At 38.3% G+C, this 14,344-nt stretch overlaps 1 protein-coding gene across 1 annotated transcript in view; it reads left to right on the top strand.

The window, feature by feature from the left end:
- Nucleotides 1-7,176: 7,176 nt before the first annotated feature.
- CLCA1 (chloride channel accessory 1) overlaps nucleotides 7,177-14,344 on the top strand; it is a 30,177-nt gene continuing 23,009 nt past the window's right edge. The window contains exons 1-3 of the mRNA XM_032303497.1: nucleotides 7,177-7,416; nucleotides 12,218-12,358; nucleotides 13,128-13,275. Coding sequence (XP_032159388.1) covers nucleotides 7,255-7,416; nucleotides 12,218-12,358; nucleotides 13,128-13,275 — 451 coding nt within the window. The 5' untranslated portion in view covers nucleotides 7,177-7,254. The remainder of the gene's footprint in view (nucleotides 7,417-12,217; nucleotides 12,359-13,127; nucleotides 13,276-14,344) is intronic.

The raw sequence follows: 14,344 nt of genomic DNA, 5'->3' as shown, positions 1-14,344 counted from the left end.
CTCTCTCTGCCTGACTTTCTGCCTACTTGTGATCTCTGTCTGTCAAATAAATAAATAAAATCTTTAAAAAAAATTGACTCTTAAGTGTCCATGACCTTAAAATACATACTGGTCATTCTTGATACCATCTAATATAAAGCTCCAGCTTTCTCCAGCTTGTTGGTTTTTCTCCTATTTCTCGCCACAAAGTTAAGGTTTGGGTGAGTGGAAGAGAAGGGGAAGCATATTATTTGTTTGTTAAATAAATTTTTTGTTTATTAAATGCTTATTTTTGTTTTTATTTTATTTTTTGTTTATTAAATAAATTCTAGGTGCCAGGCATTGTGTGACTGTGTTATATTTATTTTGCTTTATTTTTTCAATATTTATTTATTTTATTTTATTTTTTTTTTTAAAGATTTTATTTATTTATTTGACAGAGAGAAATCACAAGTACACTGAGAGGCAGGCAGAGAGAGAGAGAAGGAAGCAGGCTCCCCGCTGAGCAGAGAGCCCGATGCGGGACTCGATCCCAGGACCCTGAGATCATGACCTGAGCCGAAGGCAGCGGCTTAATCCACTGAGCCACCCAGGCGCCCTATTTTTTCAATATTTAAATAACAGTATACCACAGCAAATGTCATAAAAAAGTAGATTTGATGCAAGAAATACTAGAGAAAATATAGGTACTATAGAAAAGGCATTTTATAATGACAATGATATAACAATCCTAAATTTGTATTCAGCAAATGACATAGCTTTAAAATACATAAAGCAAAAGTTGACAGAACTAAAAAAAGAGACAGAAAGAAAGAAGAAAAAAAGAAGTAAACAAATTCACAATCATAGTTGGAGATCTTAACACAACTCTATCAGTAATTGAAAGAACAAACAGACAAGAAATTGATAAGAATAAAGAGGATCCGAATAATGTGATCAACCAACTTGGCCTAACATATATAGAATACTATTCCTAACAACTACAGAATGCCCATTTTTCTCAAAAGCACATGGAAGATCTTATCAAAATAGACCATAATCTGATTCAAAAAGAAAGTTTCAACAAATTTCCAAGTATTTAAATTTACAGTATGTTTTCTGACTATAGTGAAATAAAACTAGAAATCTGTAATAACTTAAAGTAACCCCAAATGTCTGGGAAATTAAACAATATACTTCTATACAGTTCCTATGTTAAAAAAAAGAACTTGAAAGTTAGAAAATAATTGGAAATGAATGATAATTAAAATGTGACATATCAAAATTTCTTACATTATGAAGCTAAAGCAATAGTCAAAAGGAATTTTAAGAAGGAAACAATATCTGTTTCAGAGAATAGAAAAAAGGAAATTCTTCCCAACTCATTTTTTGAGGGAGATAGCCTTGATTCTAATACCTGGCAAGGACATTACAAGAAAGGAAGAGTACAGAGCAATCTTTCTCATGAACATAGATGCAAAAATCCTAAACAAAATATAAGCAAATTGAAAAGGATACTATATCATCATCAAATAGAATTTATGCTAGAAATATACCCCATGTTAATTTAATATTGAAAAATCAATGTAAGTCACCACATTACCCAAACAAAGAAGAAAAATGACAATAATCTCAATAGATGCAATAGATGCAAAAAAAGCATTTGATAAAATTCCCCGATGCGTAGGTGGCTCAGTCAGTTAAGTGTCTGTCTTCAGGTCAGGTCATGATCCCAGGGTCCTGGGATTGAGTCCTGCACAGGGCTCCTTGCTCAGTGAGGAACCTGCTTTTCCCTTTGCCTGCCCTGCCTGCCACTCTCCCTGACTATGCACTCTCTCTCTCTCTCTCTCTCTCTCTCTGACAAATAAGTAAATAAAATCTTTTAAAACAAAAAAAAAATTTTATAAAAAAAGCATTTGATAAAATTCAACACTTATTCATGGCTTAAAAAAAGAAAACTAGGAATAGATGGAGACTTTCTTAATCTGGTAAAGGTATCTATAAAATATCTCTAGATAAAAGCATTCTTAATGGTAAAATATAGAATCTTTTCCACTCAGGATTGGGAACAAGAAAAAAGAGCCCATTCTCTTCACTTGTATTCAACATTATACTGGAAATCCTAGCAAGTATAATAAGTGAAAGAAACAAAATAAAAGACATAAGATTGGAAAAGAATAAGTAAACAGATTATTATTCACAGGTGGTATAATTATATATGTACAAAATCCAAAAGAATCTAGCTACTAAAAATAATAGGAATTTAAGAAATTTACTGAATATAAGGTCAATACATAAAAACCTATTATATTTCTATATACCAGCATAAACAATAAGGAAATGAGAAGTTATAAAAATATCATTTATAATAACACCCCCCCCAAAAAAACCTTTAAGTAAATCTAATGAAAAACCTTACCCTGAAAATGGTAAGACATGAGATCAATGAAATAAAATTAATTTAGATCAATTAAATAAAACCCAAAATGATCAATTAAATAAAACCTATCAATTAACTAAGATCAATAAAATAAAACCTAAAATGAGAAAGGTTGTGTTCATGGATTGAAAGACTCAGTATTATAAAGGGGTCAATTCTCCTCAAACTGATATACAAATTCAATGGAATCCTATCAAACCCAGCAGGTTTTTTTTTTGGTGGGGGTGGAGGGTGAAATTGAAAAGCTCATTCTAAATATTATGTCAAAATGCAAAGGACTTAAAATATCTCCAAATAATCCTGAAGAAAAACAAATCTAGAATGATATCAGATGTCAAAACATGCAAAGCAGCAATAATTAAGACTCTATACTACTGAGGTAAGGAGAGTCACATAGACTAATGAAACAGAAAAGAGTCCAGAAACAGACAGGTACATTTGCAACCATCTCATTCACAACAAAAGCACAACTGCAATCCAGTGGGAGGCAAGTATGGTCTTTTCAATAAATGGTCTGGGCCTACTGGCCACCCATAAAGGAAAACCAAACAAAACAAGACAAAAATCTTGAATCTTACCTCATACTATGTTAAAAAAAAAATGACTTGACATAGACCACAGACCTAATTATGAAAGGCAGAACAATACAGCAGAACAGAATACTGTGTATTTTCATGAACTTGAAAAAGCTGTTCTAAATATGACACAAAAAACACTACCCATAAAAGAAAAGATTAGACTCCCTCTGCCTGCTGCTCCCCCTGCTTGTGTTCTCTCTCTCTCTCTCTGACAAATAAATAAATAAATAATCTTTAAAAAATAAAAAAAATTAAAATTGGGCAAAAAGACTTGAACAGGCACTTTACAACAGAGGACATCCAAATGACCAAAAGTACATGAAAAGGTACTTAACAACATTAGTCATTAGGGAAAATGCAAATTAAAACCACAGTACAATATGATTACATTTCTACTAGATTAGCTAAAATCATAAGGACTGACATTACCACATACTGATAGAAATGTGCAACAAGCAGTGAAACCACTTTGGAAAGTGTCTGGCAGACCAACTACAAAAAGCTGGACAGGGACGCTCTTCCTCTGTAGCTTCCCACTGCTTGTGTTCTCTCTCTCTCTCTGTCAAATAAATAAAACCTTAAAAGTTAATAATAAATAAATATATAAATAAAGCTAGACCTATGTATACCCTGTGACTCAGCAATTCTGCTCTTGGTATATATACAACCGAAATCAATGCTTATAGTTTTATTAACAATAGTCCCAAACAGGAAATAATCTAAATGTTCTACAACAGTAGCCAGTGACTAAACTGTGCTATATTCTTAAAATGGAATACAGTGGATAAAGAACATATTGCTGCTACATGCAACATGGCTGAATTTCATGCAGCAAATGTTATGTGAAAGCAGCCAGATACAAGAGGATGTACTGTGTATTTCTATTTACATGAAGTTCAAAAACAGGTATAATTAATCTAGGTGGTAATGGAGGTCAGAATAGTGATGACCATTTGGGTGGGGGTTTCTGATTAGAAGAGAACAAAAAAGAGACTCTGGGATGCTGAAAATACTTTACATCTTTGGCAAAAGTTGTCACTCAGGGTGTTAACTTCCTGTACCTCTGCTTAGTGTTTTCTGGCCCATCTGGGCTGTCTCTGACAAGACCAGATCCCGTGTGCCATCATACAATGTTTTATCTGAGCCAAAGACTCTGTGAATCTGTTTAGGCTGAACGTGGACACCAGAGAGAGTGGAGCTGCCACTCCAGCTCATACTAAACTAGGCACTCTCCTTGCGGAGACAAAGATGAGACAAAGATGAGGAAATGAGACAGTCACAGCAGCTGCATGGACTCTCCATTGAGCAAGGAGCCAAGGCTCAGTCAACAGAGAAGGCCAGGCAAATCTGGGGAAGTGCCTGAACTGGGTCTGTCACATCTTTGTCACAGGCAACTGCAGAAGTCACAATCTAATAAGAGCAGGGCAGCTAAGGGCTCAGATCCTTCAGGAATGAAGTCTCTGGTTATACCAATAGGCAAACAAACAATAAGATGAGCCAAATGCTTGCTAAAAGTGAGGGAAATTGGAGATAAAGGAAGGTGATAAATATCCACAATGGCTGTGAAAATTAATATAGGGCAACATCGGTAAAGTGGAATCAGGAGGATAGGAGAGGAGGCTAGAAGGGGGAATCATAGCACTCAACATCAATTGCAGGAAGAACTGTCAGTTATAGACCCCAAAAGAGAACCATCAATAGGAAAAATTAATCCCTTACATGCCTCAACCAGGAAAGATGTACATGGCATCTCCTATGAGAAATCAACTACCCCTGCAACTTGGTCAATTTCCCCAATGGATGGACTTTCTTTCAAAACAACTCTTCCCAATTTCCTCAAATAATGTTCCTTTCCCTTCTTTTTTTTTTTTTTTTGAAGTTGCCATAGCTGGCATGCCCCAAATTACAATTCTCTATTATTCCTGAATAAATCCATTTTGCTGGCAAAAGAACTGACTTTTATTTTAAGATTAACATGGTCTTGAGACCAGCTCTAGCAGCAGACTTTAATTTATTTCAGTATGTCTCTTGCTTTAGGTATTTTAGGAGATTGCAAATGGCGACAACTTTGAAGAAGATTCTACAAAGGACTTGTACCTTCTTTCAGAGAAAAAAAAAAGCTTGGGCCCATACACACAAAATGTAAAGTTTACATTATAATATTAGAGCTAAATATTCTGGAAGGACAACAGTGGATCCCAGCAGTTGAAGGGGTAAATTATGTTGGATTAATCTGACAGAACCCCCTTAGATTTTCTTGGCCCCATCCGTGCAACTGGACCCTCAGTTACTTACTCCCCCTCAGTCCCTACCTCCTACTTGAGGGCCCAAATGGTTCCACCGCCAGAGGCCAACCATTCACCACTTGGAATGTACTTCCTTAAGTACGGAGAAGGCTAATGATCTCTCTTTCTAAGCTGCTGCTGAAGGGGTTGGAAAACACAGCCAGAAAGTTCAGGGAGCTGATCACCTATAGGAGATGAGAAGCCCAACACTTCCCCTTCCTCCCTCCCACAGACTGTTCTAAGGCCTGGTTTCTTTCCATAGGCCCTTAGTAGACATCCCAGATATCAGGGCAAGTACAGTGGTCAGCTTCAATAACATTTCACCTTTCATTGCTTCCTAGCCATCCCCGACTATTTTCCCCTTTCCCTCACTCTCACTGTTCTGGGATTTAATTCTCTAATTATTACACATAAGCTTGCCTTGGCTCTGTTTTTTAGGGAACTCAGGAAAAATTTATATAGTTGGGGGTGTGAGATGTTTTAGATATAAATTTTTATGTATAATAAATGTATATGCTTATTCAATTATTGAATAAGTTATTTTTGTATAAAAGTATATTTAGATCATCTGGACAACCACTTTATAATTGAGTATTTCCACTCCTATGAGAAATCAACTACCCAGCAACTTGGTCAATTTCCCCAAGGGATGGACTTTCTTTCAAAACAACTCTTCCTGATTTCCTCAAATAATGTTTTTATCTCAATCTCAATGGCTCACTTTGTATTAAAGATTATGTATTTAAGCAGTAAGTTCTAGTTATTAGCTATAAATACTAATCTAATTTTTATGAGCCAATGTCAAAGAAAGGGAGTGGACAAGGTGAAATAGATGCTTACTACAGTGTGAAGACCAAATGAAGCCACAGGATGAATGGATATTTCAACTAATTTGAATATTGTGAAATGGTGGACCAATTTGTGTTTCTTTCTGAGGTTCAGCAAACTTAGAAGTGTCTATACAGTAGCTGGAAGTCCATAATTCATATTCTTTTTTTTTTAAGATTTTATTTATTCATTTGACAGACAGAGATCACAACTAGGCAGAGGCAGGCAGAGAGTGAGGAAGGAAAGCAGGCTCCCCACTGAGCAGAGAGCCCGATGCGGGGCTCCATCCTAGGACCCTGGGATCATGACCTGAGCTGACAGCAGAGACTTTAACCCACTGAGCCACCCAGCTGCCCCCATAATTCATATTCTGAGAGACATTTATTTTCAATAAAATAATTTAATGTTGTTAATTTTCATTATATTGATCAATGGGAGCTTTGGAATAGAGAAATAGAGGTCTGATGAGGAAACCGGAGGGTGTTCGCTTTGCACAGTGATATGTAAATTTTATCTTTTCTCTCCATTATAAAATATCCAATAGTATGTTGCTTTCTAATGTTTTTTGGTGCCGGTGGATTCTGTAAGGGAGTATGAAGAGGTGATGAGGCTATGTCAAAATCAATGAGGGTTACAAAAAAAGTGGGGGGAGAACACCATAAAGGAAAACTGGGTATATGGCTTACACTTAATAAATGCTCACTGAATATGCAGAACAGTCAGACCTCCATGGGCAGGTGAAGGTTGAAAGGTGGTGTTAGGTGGGTCCCTGGTTGGCAAACATTTGTAATAAGTAAATATCTTTCAGTGGCCAAGCTGCTTGTCACCTGTGAGTCCCTCCAGGGAACCGGATGTGGGCTCCCCACCCTCATTCCCAGCATCTGGCACAGGCAAGGCTAATAATCCTTTCAAAATGAAACATTTGAAAGTACACAGAATTTGAGACCAAGCTTTATTTCCTTATGGAGGAAACAAATGCAATAATGAAAGAATTTTGGGTCAAAGGGTTAAAGACTTTGATAAACTACCTCTGATAGCTTGGAAAAAATGTGTGTCTATATATTCATGTCTATATATATATATATACCCATATATATATATGGGTAAAGAATACCTCTAAAAGCATCATTCTCCAAAGACAGAAATCAAAGTGCAATGTACAGCAATGAGGTCATTTAAGAGTTCTGTTTTCATCTTGGTCTTTCATCTCCTTGAAGGGGCCCTGAGCAATTCACTCATTCAGCTCAATAATAATGGCTATGAAGACATTGTCATTGCAATTGACCCTAATGTGCCAGAAGATGAAACACTCATTCAAAATATAAAGGTAAGTTCAGGGGCGCCTGGGTGGCTCAGACCGTTAAGCCTGTGCCTTCGGCTCAGGTCATGATCCCAGGGTCCTGGGATCAAGCCTTGCACTGGGCTGCCAGCTCAGCAGGGAGCCTGCTTCTCCCTCTCCCACTCCCCCTGCTTGTGTTTCCTCTCTCTGTCTCTTTCTGTCAAATTAAATAAATAAAATCTTTTTAAAAAAATCAATCAATCAATCAATCAATCAAGGTAAATTCAAAATGGTAATTATCCATGCTTTTAAAAAAAAAATCAAGTGTAATCTTGTGATAGAGCAAACGTGAGTTCTCTAACTCCAACTGTGTGACATTAGCAAATTATTTTCATATCTGAGCCTGTTTCTTCAGGGATAAAATGAAAATAATAACACTAAACTACTAGGATTCTTGTGACAGATGAAATTATAAATTCAGTCACATAACTCAGAGTTTGATACATTGTGGGAGCTTAATAAATGACAGGTTATGGACGATATCATTGAAAACTATTTAGCTTCACACTAAGGTAGGGCCAGCATTGACAGATATTGTGAGATATGGGGAAGGTAATTCCTTTGCTTAATTTCACTATTGGCTTATATCATATTCTCCTTTTACGGTCCCAATTGTAACCCCCTTGTCTGTTATCCTAATATAGGAGCCTAGGAAGCAAATTTCTGATTTTAGAACGATCCCAATCCTTCCAATGAGAGGAAACTGTGCATTTTACCAGCCCTAATGCAAAGGAACCCTCTCAGGGCTGCTAGGCAGCCTCACTTCACTTACTACTTCTCCTATGGGAGAAGGAAAAACGGGAAAAAGACTCTTTGTGTTCCAGCAGAGGCATCTGACCGCCCGTAAGGTAGAGGGATTAGGGAGGTCGTGTGCAACAGCAAACAGCTAAGAATAAAAAGGAAATGCCTTATAAAAGGCTGTAGCACACATCCAGAAGCAGTATTGTATAGTGAGTAGAAGTGTTAGTCTGTAAAATGGGAATAATAATAAGTACCTTCCTCATAGGACTTTGTGAGGATTCAACATAACAATGCATGAATATAAGGGAAGCAGAGTGAAGTGTATATGGGAACTCTGTACAATTTTTGTATATCTTCTATAAGCCTAAATTTATCTCAAAATTAAAAAAAAAAACTTCAAAAACATATGCATAGTGCCTAGTATGTAATGAGAGCCCAGTAAATTGTAGGCATAGTCATCAATTACAAGTACCACTTTTAATTCTTCTAGATCAGGAGTTCCTCCCTCTTAACCAAGCCAAAGGGACTGAAGCTTGTTTCTGGGCAAAGTTCTTGAGTGTGAGCTCAGAAGTTAGTAGAGCAAGGGCTCCAACGTTCACCCTCAAAGGTTCTTTGCTCTCAGCAGCAGCAGATGAGTTTGGAGAGAACCATTTTATCACCAAGAGCATTTTAGGGTTGGAGAAATGCAGCAGTTGATGGGGGCAGAGAGTTTACCTATTGAACTAGAAGACTATCAGGTTTACCACCATTGGTGAAAGAAATTTACACCTTTTGAAATCTCTCAATATCAGAAACCTTGGGTAAGTTTTTGATTACCTCTAAATTTAGAAATGACTACTTCAAAAATGAAGTAGTCACTGAGCAACAGACAAAGTATGGAAGAAAAACATGGCCAGTGATGTTTCTGTCTCTGGCTGGACAGTGAGAAGGGCTCAGAAACTGCCAGAAGGAGGATACAGATGATTTACCTTGAATACAAAGGTCATTTGTATTTAGATGGTGCCTTAGAGCTTTCAAAGTGCTTTCACCTAATATCTCTGGGAGTTTTCCTCCTGAAAAAAATGCACTTCTCACTTCAGTTCAACTTTATGGTTGAAGTCCTGAATGTGCTGCCTGTAAGTTCGTTTCCATATCTTCTCTATAAAAGGAACACTGGGAAGGGCACTAAGTGTGCTCAGTGTCCCTGAGTAGCTAATAAAAGTAGTTTCTCCTATTTGATGTTCCAGATCCTCAGAGGTGAGGGAGCTCACTGTGGGCTTTATCGCCTTTCCTGGCCATTCCTGACTCTGCTTTCTGAGGGGATTTTCTCCCTCCTGTCCTCAGAGGGACAGAAGCTGCAGCTCTTAAATACCGGCTTCCCCAGGACAGTCCCCAACTTTTTTCCACTTACAAGGCCGGCAGATGGCGCTGCAGCTGTTCTAGCCACCGCGCCTACACTCTACCCAGCGTTAGAGAAGCCTTGGGAGCACATCTACCAGATGAGGGAATAAGAGTCAGGGACTCACTCTCTGTGTGTCCTCTCTCTCTTCCCCCTTCTCTCTCCCTCTCTCCCGCTCTCTGACACACACACACACACACAAACACACACACACACACACACACACACACAATCGGAGTGGTTGGGGGTCTCCTCGATGCATGGGAGCCCAGGCATCTCCTGACTTCGCACTCTTGGACAGTTTACCACTCATCATAACCACTTATTTCATTCATTCAGTCTGTTCCTTCATTCGACAAATATTTACAGAGCATTTACATTATGCTGGCACCAGGAACCTAGTGATGAATGATATGATACCCTTGTCCATAAGGAATTATCAGCCCTTCCTCAAAAGCTGTCATCCTCAACTTTCTCCAAACCTCAAAAGTTTAGATGTGTATTTGGATGTGAGGTCATCTCAAAACCTGGAACAGATGCCGAAGCAAAGATCCCTTATTAATGGTTCCATTAAAACACGGAAGATAAGAGCATTTCATGCTGCTTATTCTTCCAGGAGACACTGAAAATTCACATTTCATAAGTCAAGTTGTGATATAACACCCTAAGGTCGGAAGTTTTATACCTACTTTTCAACTTTTTAGTGATCTTGACTTGATGTTTTCTTTCTTTCTTTCTTTCTTTCTTTCTTTTTTTTTAAAAATGGTTAGTCTACTTTTTTTCTTTTTTTAAGTTTTTATTTGACAGAGATCACAAGTAGGCAGAGAGGCAGGCAGAGGGAGAGGGAGAAGCAGGCTCCCCACCGAGCAGGGGCCCCGATGCAGGGCCCAATCCCAGGACCCTAGGACCATGACCTGAGCAGAGGCTTTAACCCACTGAGCCGCTCAGGTCCCCCTCCGTGTTTTTATTTCTAAAAATGATACAATGTTAAATTCTCCTAGTGGATTGTTAAAAATCTGTCTTTGGGAGAAGGAGGCAATGCAAATCATTACAAGAACTTTTTAAATAATATCCAGGCAGCCATAATTATTATCACTATCTGAAAGGAGGGAAACAGGCTCTTTGAGATAAATTCCCCAAGTTTATCCTGTTAGGAAGTGGCAGGGCAAGAGTCCTCCTGTATCCATGCTCAAGCGCTGCTTCCCCATGTAATGATGAGCTGTTCCTGCCTCTAAGGCCAGCCCCACTGGGCACTGGGGGCTAGTCACTTTGGTCTGCTCCTGCAAGGACATTGCTCCCGCAAGTCTGTTTTCTCTTACGTTACCTGGGTTGTTTTTTGTCGTCGTTGTTGTTGTTTTTCCCATAGTGTACACGTATAATAGTTTCCATTTTAAAAAAACAAACAAAACAAAACCCCTTACCCTGAAGTCCTCCTTCAGCTACTTCTTCATTTCTGCATTCCTCTTTAATTCATAGGAAAACTTCTTGATCTGTTGTATTCACTGCCTCTGCTTCCTCAGCTCCTCTTCTTTTGAACTCACTCATATGGAGCTATCATCTCTCTTCCACTAAAACGGATCGCTCAGGTTGCTAGATCCATTGCTCAGTTCTTAGTCCTCACCACACTTGATTGCCCAGGAGCATGAAACGCCGACAAGGCCTCTCTCCTTCCTGAAACACTCTCACCCCAGTGCCTTTTGACTTCCTCCCCATGCACCTGCTGCTCCTTGAGTCTCCTTTGCTGGCTCCTCCTCACCTCACCTCTAATGCTGGGGCCCTGAGGCTCAGTCCTCAGCCCTCTTTTTTCTTCTATCTATACTTGCTTTTGTGCTTTTCAGTGGGTTTTGGTCCCAGTAGATCCAATGCCCCCTGGTATAATGAATCTCCTATAATACCCTTTCTACTCTTTTGTCATGAAGCAACTCAGGGAGTCTGCAGAGGCATTTAAAATTTAACACTATGGCTCTTTCATTTCAGAGAAATAAAGTTAGGTGTAACTTGAAGATAAATTAATTATGCCACTTCCTTATATTGAACACTTGGTACTATACTAAAAATAAATACTCTCATAACATTTAGTTAACCCCCAATTTATTACAGCGACGTGAGCAGCTGTACTCATTTTAATTTGGGCTTCTCTCCCAGTACTACTTGGTGCGTGACTTTGAGCCCTATACTCTCTAATTGTCATTTTCTCCCTGAAAGGTTTATTGATACTCCAAAGAGCAAATGAAATGAAACCAAAAGCTAACATTTCATAAGCACTTGTGCTGAGTAAACATGGTCTGAAGTGCTTTCCTGACTTCCATTGACCCTCACAACTTTACGAGCTAGTCAATAGAATATTTTCCACTCTATACCTGGAGAAACTGAGGTTCAGGAGGGCTTGAGAAAATTGCATGATGTGCTAATGTAAGTGGTGGAGCTAGAATTAGTGTCTGCCTCTGGGGTCTGCTCCGTCAACCATTACAGCGTGACACAGCATATGGTAAGTGCTCAGAAAAGGTTAACTATTATTATTAATAAAAGGCAATTCCACATTTCCCCTTCCCAGCCTGATAAATAGCTAGTCTTTGGAGATGTGAAATACAGGTGTAAATTTGAATGATTGGCAGCTTTGCCTATTTTCTGTCATAATTGTGCTGGTTACATATGTTTTCTTTTTCTCAGGACATGGTGACCCAGGCATCTCCATATTTGTTTGAAGCTACAGAAAAAAGATTCTACTTCAAAAGTGTTGCCATTTTGATTCCTGAAAAATGGAAAACAAAGCCTGAGTATGTGAGACCAAAACTCGAGACCTACAAAAATGTGAGAATCTCAAGTTCTTTTTTTCAAGTTCAATTCCTTCTCTGTTCAGATTTTTTTCATCAAAATATTCTAGAATCAAATGAAATTGTTCCAAAATCCTCCTGTGTGAATAAAGTCATTTATTTGCTGATATCGATGTGGGAAACAAAAGTAGAAGAAAACTTACTAAGTTTCCTTACTACCTACAGCCCATGCACAAGTCCTTAAAACAGGCAGAATGACATTCCTCTAGGGACTGAACTGTCTTTGTTGATACTTTGCTAGTGGCAAATGCAACCTTAGCCCAACTTTCTGGAACCCATAAGTCTACTTTAACGTGTAAGAATTCCTTTGGAAACTTCCTTATCTCTACCCTCCCACGATACTTGGGATACATCCCCCAAGCATATGACCTACTGATATACATTTGAAAGGTCTTATGACTAGGTTTTACTAAATGGGAAGATATGACCTTTCCTTACAATAGCTAGCCCCCTCAGGATCCTGGAAACCTTGTTTCCAAAATACTGGGGAGTCTTACACTATAAACTTTCAAGTTGGAAAGGGGTTAGGGATACCTAACCCCTTTCCAACTTGAAAGTTTATAAGGAGCCACTCCTCATGACTCCAGTGCAGCTTGTTCTGCCCACAGGTTCTGTCCCTGTGCTTTAATAATACCACATTTTTGCACCAAAGAGGTCTCAAGAATTCTTTCTTGACCACTGGCTTTGAAACCTAATGTCTTTCTTACATTAATATTTTGTGATAATGACTTTTCCTTAAATTTCAGGCTGATGTCCTAGTTGCTGAACCGAATACTCCAGGTGACGATGAACCCTACACGGAGCAGATGGGAAACTGTGGAGAAAAGGGTGAAAGGATTAATTTCACGCCAGACTTCCTAGCAGGGAAAAAGTTGGATATATATGGACCACAAGGTAGGGGTAGAAATAAAATATTCTGCTATATTTCTCACAATTTAATAATTTTATGTTCAAAGTAGATCAACAATCAACATGATCTGAGTGAGCATATATAAGCAAAATAAACTATTATAACTTTCACTTAAAATAGGGAATAAGAATAATGCATTTCTCAGTTAAAGTTTAACTTCTTCGTATTTAGCATACATGTGTAAATGCAGTATTTTTAATTTTTAGAGACTGTTATCTGGTAATATTAGTATAAGATAATAACTGTAAGATAGTTTTATATGTATATTAGGTTTCTATGGATCCTGCGGTGGGGGGTGAACACCTGAACAAATTAAACCTCCTGCCTGCAACTCAGGTAGTAGCCACCAGATGGCAGAGGTGCACAGTGCGCTCAGACTCTTCTGTGATTTCACTTCAGAAATGGCTTAAAATGCAGATGCTGTTGAATAGGTGTGGGACCAGACTCAAGAATCCACATTTTTATAATTTTTTAAAAGAATTTATTTATTTATTTGACAGAGAGAGATCACAAGTAGGCAGAGAGGCAGGCAGAGAGAGAGAGGAGGAAGCAGGCTCCCTGCTGAGCAGAGAGCCCAATGCAGGACTTAATCCCAGGATCCTGGGATCATGACCTGAGCTGGAGGCAGTGACTTAACCCACTGAGCCACCTAGGCGCCCCAAGATCCACATTTTTAATAAGTTCCCAGATAATGCTGATACTGTGAGGCCATGGACCACACTTTGAGTACCAGACAGAATATCTCAAAAACCCATGACTAAAGAAAAGATCCAATTTTTCTTCACAAAATAAGCTACCATTCCCATATCAGCTATTTAGAGCAAACTTTGGAGGAAATATTAAAAAAAACAAGCAATGGAGTATACATGTTATGTACTTCCCAAGTATAATGAAATATGATTCCTTTTAGATAATTAGGTTAACTAATAACTAGTAGTAGGTTTCTTCACTATCTTGAAAAGGTTAGAACCAGTTTGATTTTATTCATTTAAATGGGCAAGGCAGAGAAAACAAACAAGAGTGCTAGCACCTCCATACCCCACCCCCAAATAC

Source organism: Mustela erminea, chromosome 10, assembly GCF_009829155.1.
Source record: "Mustela erminea isolate mMusErm1 chromosome 10, mMusErm1.Pri, whole genome shotgun sequence".
NCBI classification, from domain to species: Eukaryota; Metazoa; Chordata; class Mammalia; order Carnivora; family Mustelidae; genus Mustela; species Mustela erminea.
Note: the sequence above shows the minus strand (reverse complement) of the source record. Positions and strands in the feature narration are given on the sequence as shown.